Raw genomic sequence first — 16555 nt, 5'->3', positions numbered from 1 at the left:
TCTCCATTGAAGATTGTGGACTTTGGGTTTAGTTCAATAGAGGATTTCACTGACTCAATTGATAGTGGTAGAGAGAGAGAAAGATAGAGGGGTAGAGTTGATAGTGGTAGAGAGAGAGAAAGAGAGAGGGGTAGAGTTGATAGTGGTAGAGAGAGAAAGAGAGAGGGGTAGAGTTGATAGTGGTAGAGAGAGAGAAAGAGAGAGGGGTAGAGAGAGAATACAAAGAAGACCTATAAGAGAGAAAAAATTTTGATTCTTGAAAAACAAAAAATTTAAAATTTTAATTGGTTTGATTTCAATTTTTGAAAAATCGAAAATCGCTAATTTTATCATTTTTTAAAAAATTGTAAAGTATTTTGTTAATAACAAATGGGCACGCTTTCTATGCTTCCCCTACAACATAGAAATTCTATCCTCCCCTACCATCCAACCGTCCAACTTTGATCAAGAGAGGCATTCATTGTTTGATATTAGATCCGACGTCTCAAAGTATTTTATTTTTGGTTTTTTATACAAATTGTATGAATACGAAATTTGGTACGTGTCATCTTCTCATTGAGGCGCACCTATAAAAAATATTAGAAATAATTTTTTGATAAAATATAATGACCAAAATACCCCTTGAAACTTTCAGGGGTATTTGATCGTTTTATTTTATTGAAAATGTTTTTTTTTTTTATATTTTTTGCTAGTACGAGTTTAATAGAGGACATCCAAAATTTGGTGTCAAAATAGTTTATAGAAAAAAAATAAAAAATAAAATAATGTAGAGATGTGACATTGTGATTGAGACAATCTTAACCTTCCATTCGGAATGTACGGTTGGATAAGGAAAAGGATAAAACTTTTATGCTGTAGAAGAATCTTGCCCTTTATATAATTTTCCCTAAAAAAACAGATCATACAATCATCGGTATGGAAACATATAAATCATATAAAGCTGTACCTAATACGGATTAGAAAGATCGTTTTGGAGATTTCAAATTCCATGGAAAGAGAGAGAGAGAGGTGGAGAGAAGAAAAGGGAGCCGAATGAGGAACTCTAAAATCAAAAGGGGGAGAGCGAGAGAAAGAAATATAAAGGGAGCCCAATGAGGAACTCTAAAATCAAGACACCATTGACGTGAACCAACAGAGATGGTACCCATTAGGGCATTAGCTAGGGTTGGCATTGGGCCAGGTTGGGGGGCCCAAAAAGCAGGGCCTAGCTACATATTGTGGCCCAAGGGGCAGCGCCGGCCTCGCCCGGCTATTTTTTCTTCATTTGTTTTAGGCCGGGCTCGGGGCCTGTAGGTCCAGGCCGGGCCTATGGGGACAAGCTGGCTTGGCCGAGGCCCCGCCCATGGCCACTCTTACCATTAACATGACCCCTGGTTTTAGAGTAGGGGGAGCAATGGATACGGACCTGTCCAGGACCCGATGTCTAGACCCTACCCAGATCCGGGTATGGGTAAAAAAGTTAGACTCGGTGGGTTGGGTCCGAGTCTAGATAGTGGATCTGAATACTATTCAAGTCTAGGTTTGGGTCCATGCGGACCTGACTCGAATGATGTTATTATTTATATAATATATTAATAATGTTATTATTTATATAATATTTAAATGGTATTTAAATGAATATAACGAAATATTTTTAGTTATAATATTTGAATAATTTATGTATATATTTAACACAATATTTAAATAAATTAAAAAAAATTATATATAGTTTTATTTTTGAGATAGGTCTAGTCTAGTCTGATCAAATCAGGTCAGGTCAGGTCCGATTACTTCAGGTCTGGGTCCCATAAATTGTTTTGGATCCAGATCCGGCCCGACACAGACCCAACCCGTTGGCGCCCTACCCTAGCGATGAAAAAGTAAGCCCTACTATTAACTCTAAAATCAAGTAACCATTGATGTGAACCAACATAGAGAGCATGCATAACATGAGAGGGGTGGGGTGGGGTGGGGTTGGGTTGGGTTTCTTTTGAAATGAAACGCGAGTGCCCAGCGCCAGTGAGAGAGAGACCGAGACTGATAGAGGGACGGTTTAATGAAACACTACTGCCTCAGCGCCATTCCCAAACCTCAGAGAGAAAACTAAGCACAGTTTTTAGAGAGAGAAACATGAACTATTCACAGTATCTAGAGAGAGAAATGAAACACTACTGCCTCAGCGCCCATTCCCAAACCTCAGAGAGAAAACTAAGCACAGTTTTTAGAGAGAGAAACATGAATCTAGAGAGAGAAATATGAACTATGCACAGTTTCTAGAGAGAGAAACACATGTTCCTAGAGAGAGAGAGAGAGAGTACTTGTAGGCGTAGTATTTGGACAGATGTTAGAACAAGGAGGGGTGGGCCATCCCAAACCACAAACCCAAAGGACGGCTAGGAGGGTCCCACGCCCAACAGCAAATTTCCAGATTTAGTCATGCACTTATCGCAGAGGATGCCTACTTTCCAGGTGCATTCTGGGACCAATTAAAAATTAGGCCCCACAGAGAAGAGAGAGAGAGTTAGAGTGAGAGAGAGGAGAGAGACAAGGCGAGGAGGAGACGGGCTTCTCGCAGTAAAACAGAAAGATCAGTTATATCCCATGGCCCTCTCACCAAAAGGCCTGCAGGATTCATTAATATTAAAAAAAACAGGTCCAATTTTTTTCTGTTCTTTTTCCTCTTTGTTTAATTTCAAATTTTCACATCTCTCTTTTCAAATTTAAGTACTTGTCTTTTTCTTAAAAAAAATTACTCGTTTTTGAACTCATAATCTTGCTATAGATGACATGAATTCATTTGGGTTTGAATGAATTTCCTTCATTCATCTTGGCCTCAATGAATTAAGAGAAAAACCCAATTATTTTCTTTATTTTCTGATGTAATTGAAGTTATTTCGTTCGATCTTCTTCTTCCGATCACGATCCGATCGCTCCAGATAATGGAGCGCAATAACTTCAACTGCATCTGTATTTTTCCCGCATTTCTTTCTCCTTTACCTTCTCGTGGCCTCTAACATGGAAACATAGCTCTAAATTTGCTCTATGTTATCTCTTGCCAACCATATATAAGCTACATTTCTCTCTCTGAGTTTCATTCATATGTTTGGTGAATAATCAGGAGGAGTTGTTGCTTAAAGGCCGATACCAGGCGAGGGGAGGGGCTGGAAACGTTTTTTCCGGCTAGATATACAGCTGCCAGAACCCCTCACCATGGCTTCGTCCCCGGTGACTGCTCCGCCCGCGGAGAACCCATCGACCCCGAGTCCCCCTTCACCTCTGGATGCTGGCGCCCCTCCGCCAAGCACCCCTCCAGGATTGGACACCCCCCCACCATCCACCGCCCCACCACCCACAACCCCTCCTCCAGTGGAGTCCACACCCCCTCCATCACCTCCAAAATCTCCACCGCCATCTCCACCACCGCCTCCACCTCCAGAGAGCTCGAATCCTCCTCAGACCCAACCTGCACCTCCCCCTCCAGAGACTGGAAGACCTCCTCCTGGTAACACTGCAAGTCCGCCGCCACCTCCAAATGTTCCACCACCACCCCAGAGTCAGAGTCCTCCTTCGGGGTCCTCTGGATCACTTGCACCCCCACCTCCACCTAAACACTCATCCAGGACCCCAAGTCCTCCTCCTCATACACCGAGCTCGCGTTCAAAGTCAAGCCCTCCGCCCCCGTCGGGTAGGTCGGACGAGAGGACAGCGCTGATTGCCGGGGTCGCTGCGGCGGGGCTACTGGCTTTGGTGATCCTTGGGTTGGTGGTCCTGTGTTGTAGGAAGAAGAAGAGGAGGCAAGATGATTCCATGCATTACTATGTAGGATCTGTACGTCCACCAAAAGGTCATGACTCCTTTTCTTTTTATTATTATTTTTTAAAATTTCTTGAAATTTACCAGAGTGAACTATTTAACATATTATTACCTTGAGTAATTTGATAAATTTTAAAACCTATTTTGATGTGTCATTTTATATGGGCTATTTAATATTTGATCAATGATGGGTAATTTGAAGTTTGATTAAAAATATGAGTTAGATGTTCAATAATTCAAATCTTTGGTATAGTTCGATAAATTTACTCTTTTTTATGGGCTAACAATATATGATGCAAAATTGATTTACATGTATGGTTATGTAAAATTGAGTCCACATATAAGACTACGTACTTTCTTATTTTTTATAGGTTATACAAGACTTATTTTTTTAAAAGAAAGGATACAATGAGATCATTTACCTTTAGTACACGGCGGTCACAATTAATTTTCACCATTGGATGGAAAATTTGGTGGATGCAATTTATTTAATTGACTAAGCGTAAAGTTCAAAAAAAAATTTCTTGAATTTTATGACACACCCAAACTATCAAATTTTTTTATAATTCAAAGTAATAGTGAGTACCAAAAGTAAATAGTTTCATTATGTACAGTTTATTTATTTATTTATTTGGTAGATAACAAGCTTATGTGCATCAAGGCTTGGATTCTAGTGTTGTGATCTTTTCTTACCCCTAAGATGGTGAACCCCTAGGGTAGTAGTGGTTTTATAAACCTTAATGTGCACTCCACAATTAATATGCACAAATCCGTGCCTACAGTTTTTTTCTTTTGAAAATCTAGGGAAAAGTTGAGGGTTGACAAATTTATACATTCGAACAAGCCTCAAACAGTACTCACAAAATTCTTCTAAACCAATGTTCAAAAACACGGGCGAGCCAACTCGGACTCCCTACCTTGGTGAGGCCCACCCAACTCGGGGATCTTAGAAAAGTTCATAAAAATTTTAGACAAATCAAGAATTCATTTGTAATATGTTTTCTATCATTTTGACAAAGATTGAAAAGTTTATTCACTATTTTTTTAACCTCATTTAGATGTGTTTTGTTTAAGGGGTGCGGTTTGTATAGAGCTAAGGCTCTAAACAATCAAAATAAAGCCCACTCATGACCTTTCAAATAGTGTCGAGAAATGTGGTTTCAATATTGAAAATCTTTGTGATAGCCTTAAAATATATTTTCACATCTAATTATAAAATTTAAAATTTTAAAAATAGTGTAGACCGAATAGATATATTTCCAAAACTTGAAATCCAATTTTTTCGCATGTCTATGTTTCTTGATGTCGAGATGATGAATTTAAAGATATTTGAGCATCAAAACAACTTCTTCTAGTGAAATTTTTGAGGTAGGCCCTAAGTTGATTGTTTAGAGCCTAGGCTCTATATAAACTTTTTTTTTTTGTTTAATTTTAATTTAAAAATATTTTTTTTATATATATTTTTTTATTTTATAACACTTTTTGGCTGGGCCAGGACCCTACGGGACTCGCCTAGTAACTCGGACTCGGGAATGGGCCAAGTCATATCTTTATTCATGGTTTTGAACGCTGTTCTAAACTCTACCGCATGCTCTTGCTAGCAGGTGATTACTATAGCAGTGGGCCGAATTGGCACAACCATGGGTCCGCCCCACCAAACGACCGCATCGTAAAAATGGGCCCTGGAGGTGGCCCACCCCTTCCTCCGCCCCCAGGCGGCGGTGGTGGTGGCGGAGGCTGGCTCGCCCCTCCACCTCCCCCCCCTCTCATGAGCAGCAGCGATATGAGCAGCTCCAACTACTCGGGCCCCCGCCAGAGCCCCCTCCCGCCTCCATCTCCTAACATGGCGCTCGGTTTCACAAAGAGCACCTTCACATATGAGGAATTGGCAGCAGCAACAAATGGGTTTTCGCAGTCGAACCTGTTGGGGCAGGGAGGGTTTGGATATGTACACAAGGGTGTGTTGCCCAGTGGGAAACAGATAGCAGTGAAGCAGTTGAAGGCGGGGAGCGGGCAGGGTGAGAGGGAGTTCCAGGCCGAGGTGGAGATCATTAGCAGGGTGCACCACAGGCACTTAGTCTCGCTGGTTGGGTACTGTATTGCCGGTGGGCAAAGGATGCTGGTGTACGAGTTTGTGGAAAATAACACGCTCGAGCACCATCTGCATGGTAAGGAGATAGAGAGAGAGGATCTTTCTTGAGTGGAGACAAAAGGGTGAGAGGTAGGGTTGGCAACGGTCAGGTTCGTCTAGATCTGGATCTGAACACTATTTGGGTCTAGGTTTTGGACCCCGATAGAACTTTTTGGGCTCAAAATTTGGACCCATACTCAGACCGGAGCTTCGGTCTATCTGTCGGGTCCCGGGTTTGGTCGATTCCATTACCACTTTATGACTATGAGTTTTTTTCCCCCCTTTTTTTTTAACCATCATATACCCATATTAGTGGTAACATTTATAGTATTGCAATTGGAAATTCTTAAAAAACAAATGTATTAGCGACATTTATGTATATTCACATATAATATTATTCGGGTTGGGTCCGACTTAAGCCAAACCCAAATAATATTCAGGTGTAGGTTTTGGATTTGGACTCAACTTTTTGAGTACAAAATTTTGATCTATACCCAGACTTAAGGTCGGATCTACCTGGTCAGGTCCATTGTCAATCCCAATGAGAACTAGGTTTCCTATTGAAGTTTTGAGAGAGTTGTATTTGTGGATTGGAGAGAGGGAGAGAAGTACAACATACGGACTGGCTTCTCCTCTGTGTGAGAGAAAGGAGAGAGAGAGAGGGGATTGCTTTTTCATTTGTTCTAATTGCACAAGGTCTAGGGCTTTTCTTTATTATTTTTAAAACTAAATAATAGTCCACGAATCCTTCCAACTTGACAATATAAAACGTTTTCATTTTTGCTGCCAATACAGGAAAGGGTCGCCCTACTATGGATTTCCCAACAAGGATGAAGATTGCATTGGGATCAGCCAAGGGGCTGGCCTACCTTCATGAAGATTGTAAGTCATCATTCTTTGTAAAACATTATTTTAATACATAAAAATAAATGTGAGGGAGTGCACAATAATGTTTTACATTAATTATGACATAAAAATACATCTAACGTTAGCTTATAATATTATTCTTAGCTCACTCTCAATTATCGGATCGAGATGGGATTGTTGTGGCACTTTAGGGATGTATTAAGTATATACATTTTCATATAGCATGAAAAAGTATGAATATATATCGGGACAATATACTATGAAATTATTTATTTTTGGTACAAAGAGGTCACAATCACCGATAATTGTTAGATGTGAAGTATGACAATTTAAGGTTTACTATAAAGTTAAAAAAAATTTCTTTTAGACTTTGAGTGTGGTCAATGGGACTCCCACAACCATTTAATTTCACATGTAATAACCAAGGTTGATATTGGCTCCTTTGTAACAATGATAAATGGTTTTTATTGTACCCTTCCTATTTGTGGATATTATCATATGTAATTTATAGATTAAGATTCTATATTATAAGATTGTTTACCTTTATTCATGCTCACAATTACCTTTAGTAGTCAAATCAAACAGCTAACAATGTCTCATTTTGTTCTAAAAAAATTTTGAGCCAAATTTTATTGGATATTGAGCATAACACACTTCTAACAGAGATTTCACTTTTGGGGGCTAATGACCTACTCATACCAAAAATAAATATTTAACTTTATACAATTTAAAATTATTATGTGTGATTATTCTTGTTTGCAGGCCATCCTCGTATTATCCATCGTGATATCAAGACAGCTAACATTCTCCTTGACTACAAGTTTGAGGCCATGGTAAGATTTGACCACTTGACATAGCATCAAAATCAAAGAAGACTACTACAAAAACAAAAAAATAATACTGGTTCAAAGCACTAAATGCAATAAACCAATGCAAAGTTTACAAATGATTATAGGGTGAGGTTTTGTATATGGTGCTCATGTTATGTTATATTTATAAGACACGCCCTTAAATTTTGCCAGAAGATATAGTTCTAGTGTTAGAAAGCTTACGATGACTTGAGAATTTATGTTCAACTATAATGATGAAAATTAAAATTTAAGAAATGGTGAAGATTGAGCAGAAGTATGAATGCTTGAAAATGGAGAGTCTGGATCATTTGTTACAAAATGTATTATTTTTAGGATTTAAAGTATTTTTTTTTATATTCTGACATCTCAAGGTCGAGATGGTCAATTAGAAGAATTTATAACTTTGAAACATTCTCTACTGGATTTTTTAAGTGTACTTTACTTCTAGTACAAGGTTGCAACCTTACATAAACTTTTTAATAATTACAAGCCCTGCTAAAATTATGACATTTGTCAAATTTTAGTGCAAATAGGTCACAATCATTTTTTGCTAAAATTATGACATTTGTCAAATTTTAGTGCAAATAGGTCACAATCATTTTTTACTGTCACACGTAAATTTGAGTGATTTAGCGTGCCATTGACTAATTATCATAGATTTTTTCCTTTCTTTTCGACTGTGTAAAAAGTGACACACCTTAACTCTCAAATGTCACATTAACAACTTTTGATTGTTTGTGACTTTTGTATTGCAAAGCATAAAATATTTAAGTTGACAACGATAATCGTAGGTAAGATTTAATGGTTGCTAAGAATTTCAGATGTAATTTACATGGTTTTCTTTCTTAAGGTTGCTGATTTTGGGCTCGCCAAGCTGTCCTCTGATAACTACACTCATGTTTCAACACGTGTCATGGGAACTTTCGGGTTAGTTGTACATTTCTCATTTCATGATTTTAATTTTTAAAAAGAAATTATAATTTTGACCTTCTTTAAAATTGGAAATTGGAAACTGTAAACTCGGACGAGCTCACTATTAAAACTTGACCTTTTGTAATTGTATCCTCCTTAGAAAAGGAAATTGATTTGGTTAGGGCCGGCAATGGGTAAGGTTTGGGCAGGGCCAGGGGGACCTGGCCTTTGTTCAGGTTCGGCTAGGCTCGCTGGGCTTAATAGATTCAAGAGAAAAAAAGATAAAACACAAGTTCTGGCTTGAGGGCAGGGCTAGTCTTGGCCCAACCTCACCCTCGAGTCATAGTGACTTGGCCCTGGCCGAGCACTTGGGACAATTTTGTGGCCAATACCCTAGTTTTTCAGGGCAGGTAAATGGGCCAAGATGGGCCACTTGGCTCATTGCAAGCCCATCTTTTCTTGAACTGTATATATATATATATATATATATATATATATATATATATATATATATATATATATATATATATATATATATATATATATATATATATATATATATATATATATATATATATATATATATATATATATATATATATATATATATATATATATAACAATCCAATTAAGGTGCACCTCTAAATTTTATCATAACATGTAATTTTGGTATAAAAAATTCTTAAGATTATCTCAAAATCTATTTTTATATCTAGATATACAATTTTAAACTCCAAAAATGGTAAAAATCAAGTAGATCTATGAATATATGAAAATCTTGAAAATGAACGGTCCAGATAATGTTTTGCATATCGCACTATTTCTGGGACTCAATCCTTTTTTTTTTTTTTTTCTTTTCATATTCATACATCTCGATGTCGAGATGATCAATTAGAGGGTCTTTCAACATTAAAAAAAACCTTTTCCGATGATTTTTGAGCTGCATCTTTAATTCTACATTTTAATTTTACAACCTTTTTTTTATATATATATATATATATTTAAAAAAAAAAAAAAAAAAAAAAAAAAAACTGATATGTATAATGATGTAAAATGCAGATACTTGGCTCCAGAGTATGCATCAAGTGGGAAATTGACTGAGAAATCAGATGTATTCTCGTATGGTGTGATGGTCCTTGAGCTCATAACAGGACGTCGACCCGTCGATGCAGCCCTCATGGAGGATAGTTTGGTCGATTGGGTCCGTTTCTTCGATACCTAGCTTTTTTGATGCCTTAAAAACATACAGAGAGAGAGAGAGATGCTCATATTAATCACTCTTACTCTTGGGTTAGTTTTTTCAATTCCTGCTTTAATGCTTCATTAAAAACATGGTTTTAAAAGTTTCTACAATTCCTAGCTACTTGAAAACAAACATGGAGAGAGAGAGAGGGAGAGAGAGAGACCAGTAGATGTGCATAATCTAATAACCAAAGTGATTGTATACTCTTTGCAAATAGTTAGCTTTTTCCTTAAGAACGTTTTGTGTTTGTTTGAGAGAGAGAGAGAGAGATGATCGCCTCTTGATGTTCATCTGCCAACACGTGCCTTGCACTATCTATACAGGCACGGCCTCTCCTCACACGTGCATTAGAAGACGGTAACTTTGACGAGCTCGTCGACCCTAACCTAGGTGACAACTACGATGTTGATGAGATGGCACGCCTCATCGCTTGTGGTGCTGCGACCGTGCGCCACTCTGCTCGCCGCCGCCCCCGAATGAGTCAGGTGTCTTTTAGTTGCATGTCATTTATTCCCATTTATCATTATATATTGGATAAACTTTTTATGTGTTTCTACACACATATAATTTATACGTGGTAAAAAGTATCAAATGAATTAAAAAATCACTCTTATTTATTTTCTCTTTCGGAATTGATATCGATTTGTTACCTATTATATTAGTATTTGTATTTTAGTGTTTTAACTTTTAATCATTAATTCATGTGAAGTTGCTTTAGACGATGAGGTGTTTAAATATTTGTTATCAGATAATGAACAATTAAATCTACAGGAATATTTGGTTGCATACAATGTGAACTCAAATTTTTATCAGATTTCTCCGATTCTTTTCCAAACATTAAAAATCTTAACAAAGAGTGAGTTTTCCATAAGTTCATGGTCTGCGCATGGACTACACTCAGACAGGATATGTAGTAGTTATCAAGATCAGGCTGAACCAGCCGGCTCGACAGGCCATAGGGTCTCTAAGTGCCTCGACTTGTCTATACAATACAAAGCAAAAATCAGATTTAATCGATAACCAGTCAAATCTAATCTTTGACTGATTTTGTCTGCTGGGACCGGCCGATCTCACTCGGCTAAATAAAGATGAGCAATTTTTTCAATATGTCTCATTATAGTGGATCAATATTTCTACTTTTTTATTTGTTCTTGAATTTATAGTTAATGACTAGAACTAATTTTGACTAGACCAAGTCTCGTACTCCCTTAACCAGTAGGGAGAAATCACATCTCTGAAAACCATATCCACCCCCTTTTATACAAATGACTTTTTAATTTGAGGACCCAAAATGTTGCCGAAATTTCACCGAAATTTCACCTATTTTTTGGCAGATTGTGCGTGCCCTAGAAGGTGACAGCTCGTTAGATGACTTAAATGACGGGGTGAAGCCGGGCCATAGCCGCGTGTACGGGTCATATGGGAGCTCAGATACTGAATCCGGATCATACACCTCAGATGTGAAAAGATTTCGAAAGGTCGCTTTGGCAAGTCAAGAATTTGGAAGCAGTGAGTATAGTGGGCCCACCAGTGAGTATGGCCTCCACCCTTCATCCTCAAGCAGTGAGGGCCCACATTCTAGAGAGATGCAGCCCACTAGGCCCATTAGAAAAATCCCATGAATTTCTCTCTCTAAAACTCACTGATCATCTCTCTTCTGTGATATAAAGCTCAATAATGGTTTGTTGTTGTTATAGGGTTATTGAGGGTAAAGTGTGATTAGGGGTTTGTTGATGGAGGCCATTGTTCTTTGGTTTCTCTCCCTTATTGCTTTTGTTGGTTGGGTTTCTCTCTCTTACATTTTGTTGTGTGAAGTGGTTGGTAGACCTTGGGGTCTATGTTGGTGGTGTGCATCTATCTACCAAGAAAAGACATGGATCCTCGTAATTGGTGGGGCAATATATTCTTTTGTTCTTATGGACTTAAAAGGGTGGAATACATTCACTTTGTCCCCAGTTTTGTTTGACCAATTTTTGGGTTTGAAGATGAAATTTTGTAGGGAGAATATTACATGCTCCTGCAGAAGCAAATTGTACATTTGTTCCCTTATTACAACCCTGACTAGGAGTGTTTTTAGGAACCTGAAATTTTGGGAATGTAACCTGATCAACGACCACATTTAGATCCGGCTCTACCCAAAATTTTCTGGTTCACCCCAACATTACCCACTTGTCCGACTGTTGCTTAGCAGTTTGTGGATATCAAACGAACCTCCCCACATGGTGATCTTAATGTGGCCCATTTACCCTCTTTTGCAATCAATTTCGCTACAGCACCTACTGCCGAATGACCGACCTAAAAATGTAAAAATTCAATGAAAGTATTTGAAGATAATTATGTTTTAGGACATGAATGAGGTGGCTTAATTTTTAAATAGTTAGATCTAGAATTACACAATTTACTGTTTATAGAAATACCTCAAGTCTCAGTAGAATATGTGATTGTGGCATTAGATAACTTGCAAATTGATCATCTTTGATTGTGGCATTAGAGAATTTGCAAATCGATCATCTCCTTCTCAATGATCATGGATCTCTTACTCTATGATAACCAAGGTTGTCATATGTAGCTCCATGTCACAAAGTGTGCCTTACTTCAATACTATAAGGCTATAAGCTTTGCGCCTAATATAAACTTTTACCTTAATTGAATGATGTGCTTATAGTTGATGCAATATATGATCCTTTTATACTCATTTTCAAAGGTGAACAAGTTCATGTCCCTGTTTTAAAACACCATTTACAGGAAGAATTTTCTTGAATTTGTAGCTTTGATGGAGCAAAAGAAAACCATCTTTCTATTTTACGAATTTCCTTTAGACATTTGTGTTTGTGTTCTGCAATATTTTTCTCTAGTCGATGTTTGTTTGATAATGTTACTGATTGGAAGATAAATCAATATTTGATACTATGATTTTGTACGAGGTTTTTGAGCGTGCAATTTAGAGACTCAAAAACTATAATTTTGATATGATTGTGTCCTAAAGGTGTACTTGTCGGGATTGATTGCATCTCGAAATGTTGCGGAGTCGGACATGTTCAACACTCCGAAGAAAGAGTCCATCTCGCGCATCTAAATATGTTGTTGTCCTGATAAACCTCCGAAACTGGGAATAAGATTATTGTTGTACTAATAACCTCTGAACCGGATCTAACCCTTTCGAGGGTTAATTGGGAATAAGAGTGTTCTTGTCATGATAAAACTCCCAGGCTAGACATAAGCCTCCTGTGAGTAAATAGGAAGTTGGACTTTTTAGATATTCAAAGTGCAAATTAACTCTAGTTAAGGGGAAACCCTGTCGAAATTTCATTGCAAAGGAGTCCAAAAATAAAATAAAAATAATTAGCAAATTCAAATTTAATTTAATTACTTACTTGGTTGGCTACATGAAATGTCATCAAGGAAATTATAGAAAGAAAGCATTACTAGTAACCTGTTCCTTTCAAGATAGTCAAAGGAAGCTCACTTAAACAATATTAATTTTCTTTTCTTTTTTGGTTTTACTCAAAGGGAGCTCACTTATTTAAATAAGTTATTTTATTTGAGGGGTACTATACTGGGCATTGCACTATCAAGACTTAGTGCAAGCTCCTTTATGGTATAATCCAGCAGAATAACCACAATATTTGTCTGACTTCAAGGAGAGAGTATTTTGAAATCTCTCTCTCTCTCTCTCTCTCTCTCTCTCTCTCTCTCTCTCTCTCTCAACTACCAGTCTTATCCCCATTCCTCCAGGCAAGTCTAGCACATGCCTTCTCTTTAACCGATTCACTGAGTTATTAATCAATGGCGAGAACCACAAAGACATCCTCTCATTTTTTAAAAGGAAAAGTTTATATCAGGGTGAGGCCCTAAAATATCAAATTAAGGCGAATACAAAAAATTTATTAGAAACGGTTTGTTTCAATGCTTAAAAATCTTCAAATCTATTATCTTGACCTCAAGATATATGGACATGAGAAAAAAATGGATTTTTTATCTTAGAAATAGGGCACCATATAATGTATTTTTTGGACCGTCAAATTTCAAGATTTTCAAGTGTTTATAGATTTGCTTGATCTACATTATTTCTGAAGCTTTAAGTTTTATAAATAGATAAACAAATAAATTTTTAGGCCATCATTTTTTTAAAGGTAAAGTTTATATAAGGGTGAGGCTCTAAACAATCCAATTAAGGTGAATCTAAAAAATTCACTAGAAACGGTTGTTTCGATACTCAAAAATCCTCAAATCGATCATTCAACCTCAAGATATATGGACATGAGAAAAAACGGATCTTTTGTCTTGGAAATAGTTCATCGTGCAATGTATTTTCTGGATCATCAATTTTCAAGATTTTCAAATGTTCATAGATTTGTTTGATCTATCTAATTTTTAAAGCTTTAAATTATATAATTGGATAAATAAATAAATTTTCAGGCCATCACAAAGATTTCTAGTATTGAAATAACGTCTTTTGATACTATTTCAAGATACGCCTTACTTTAATTGTTTAGAACCTCAACCTTATACAAACCAAACCATTTTTTTAAATGGCAATAAATTTGTCCAATAAAAAAAACCAGTAGTTGAAATAAAAATGAAAATATATTTTTTGTTTTAATTAAAATAAAAAATAAAATAAAAGTCATCTTTCACGCAAAAGCAACGAAAAATATACTACAACACGAAACTACATTATAAGGAGAGAAAAAACGAAAATTTTCGTACTCTTTGGAAAAACAAATAATCCAGAGGCTCTTGTTGAATCGAGCAAAATTTACGTCCCTTCATGCATGATGATGAAACACATAGACATCCTAATAATTTAAGGGAGACCGCACTATAATGTTTCTTCTAAGGAAAAAGTTTATATGAGGTTGAGGTCCTAAACAATCAAATTAAAGCACATTTCAAAAATTTTCTAGAAAAAGTTGTTTCGATGCTAAAAAATCTTCAAATCCGATCATCTCGACTTTGAGACTTAAAAAAAAAATGAACTTCAAGTATTGGAAATAGTACATCATGTAAGACCATCAATTTTCAAGATTTACAAGTGCTTATAGATCCGCTTGATCTACAATATGTTTAAAGCTTTATAATTAGAGATTAAAATAAGTTTTCTAGCCATCACAAATATTTTCGATACTAAAACGACATCTTTCAATATTATTTGAAGATGTGCCTTATTTTTAATGGTAATTAAAAAATGTCTCCATATTTTATATGCATGTTTATGTCCCTTTTCCTTTCTACTTTTTAATCTCAAAATGCCCTTGGCTAGATTAGTTTCACACCGCTTGTTATAATGTATGAGAGCTTTCCGAAACTAACACTCATGAAGCGCTGGAATCCAAGTGGCATGAAACTAATAGTTCCCAACTGCTCATTGTAAAGAATCAAAATTGTCATAAACTATTAGTTTCATTTTTCATTTTCGAATGCTCAATGTAAGGAATCAAAGGTATCTGAAACTAATAGCTCAAAACTACATAAAATATTAAAGTGGTCTTGAACTAAGCAATAGTTTCGGATCACTTTGATTCCTTACAAAAGTTGAAAGATAGATCAAAGCTGTTTGGAACTATTAGTTCTGAAATGCTCACAGAATTCCTGTGAATGATATAGAACCAATAGTTTTGAAGGGAGGACATTTTGAAATATATAGGAAAACACTAAAGGATATGAGTGTAAATGTAAATTATGGGGGATATTTTTATAGGGTGGTACTATGGGACATCAATCTTTTTTTTTTTTTGGTACAAATACTATAAACCTTTTATTGAGAAAAGAAGGTCACCCAACTGGGATTACATCATTAGAAATGGTAAGAGAAGGTAAGGATACACCAAACTTAGCCATAGAGTTGGCCTCCCTAAACAATGTGGAAAAAAGAAACAATCATATCTTCAACCAAATCAAGCACTTGCAGGCACACCGAACTCAATTTCCAAGGTATTATTTGCTCTCTTTTGCACCATCTAATTAATTATAACGAATATTAGACATAAGTTTTCCTAAAATTTATATATACAATATATGTATAGGAATTTATTAAAGTACCTAGGTGAAATCTTCAATAGTTTACTTGTATTTTTTATTTAATTTTAAGATACCTATAAAAATATACATTGCCATAAGTTGAAATAGTTACAAATAGGTAAAATATTTGAATAGTTCATAGATATTTGTAAGTTTTTTTAGTCGACTTTGGTCACATGGGACTCTAAAAAAAATTGCATCTCAATTTTTTATTTTTTTTTATTTTTTTTATTTTACAGTCAAGACCATATACAAGATGCTCCTATGGGAGCATTATTGTGCATCTAGTCCCTCAGTCAAAACATCAACTTATAGAGTTTTTCACCTAAATATCATTAGATGGTTATTTTCAATCGAAAAAGAAATGAAATTACGAGTTCTCAAACACTTAGATCACGCCCTTAAAAAATTGCACGGTTATTCAATATCGAGATATTATTCTTTTTCACTACCTAAGGAGCTTAATTCAAATTCTTTTTTACTGAGTTTGGTCTATGAGTTGAGGAAGTTGCATCCCTTAAATTTGGCGTCCTAAAATCACTCTTACAGTGTATTTTATTCGAGGACGTAAATAGATTTCATGCGAAGGAGTAAATAGATAGTACACCCATGAGGGAGTACAGAATCTTTTTGTTTGAGGAGAGGTTAAAAAATGAAGTATAAGTTTGTATTTGACTGGGGTATTTTCGTCAGTTTTCTCATCGAAACTCTAGCTCCAGGCTTTTGTATCAAGAGCCC

At 36.2% G+C, this 16555-nt stretch overlaps 1 protein-coding gene across 2 annotated transcripts; it reads left to right on the top strand.

Moving 5' to 3' along the window:
- Positions 1-2605: 2605 nt before the first annotated feature.
- PERK5 (Protein kinase superfamily protein) lies at positions 2606-11751 on the top strand. Of its 2 annotated transcripts, XM_006855971.4 has the most exons (9): positions 2606-2632; positions 3098-3823; positions 5397-5960; positions 6719-6805; positions 7553-7623; positions 8492-8568; positions 9613-9754; positions 10120-10281; positions 11131-11751. In XM_006855971.4, the coding sequence occupies exons 2-9, from the start codon at positions 3190-3192 to the stop codon at positions 11416-11418; spliced, it is 2025 nt and encodes a 674-aa protein (XP_006856033.1). In that variant the 5' UTR covers positions 2606-2632; positions 3098-3189; the 3' UTR covers positions 11419-11751. The 2 variants fall into 2 exon arrangements, 1 of the variants encoding a protein (XP_006856033.1); XR_016048545.1 differs by lacking the exons at positions 9613-9754; positions 10120-10281; positions 11131-11751 and having other exon boundaries at positions 7553-8174; positions 8230-8568.
- Positions 11752-16555: the final 4804 nt, after the last annotated feature.

The sequence above is a fragment of the Amborella trichopoda genome, chromosome 13, assembly GCF_054954075.1.
Source record: "Amborella trichopoda isolate Santa Cruz 75 chromosome 13, AtrichopodaSantaCruz75HAP2 v2.0, whole genome shotgun sequence".
Lineage (NCBI taxonomy): Eukaryota > Viridiplantae > Streptophyta > Magnoliopsida > Amborellales > Amborellaceae > Amborella > Amborella trichopoda.
Note: the sequence above shows the minus strand (reverse complement) of the source record. Positions and strands in the feature narration are given on the sequence as shown.

Bases quoted from the DNA above. Each gene is read 5' to 3' on its own strand.
- PERK5 (XM_006855971.4), top strand. From the start codon at position 3,190: ATGGCTTCGTCCCCGGTGACTGCTCCGCCCGCGGAGAACCCATCGACC. The intron at 7,624-8,491 runs GTAAGATTTGAC...TTCTTTCTTAAG, and splicing joins ACTACAAGTTTGAGGCCATG to GTTGCTGATTTTGGGCTCGC. The intron at 10,282-11,130 runs GTGTCTTTTAGT...ATTTTTTGGCAG, and splicing joins GCCGCCCCCGAATGAGTCAG to ATTGTGCGTGCCCTAGAAGG.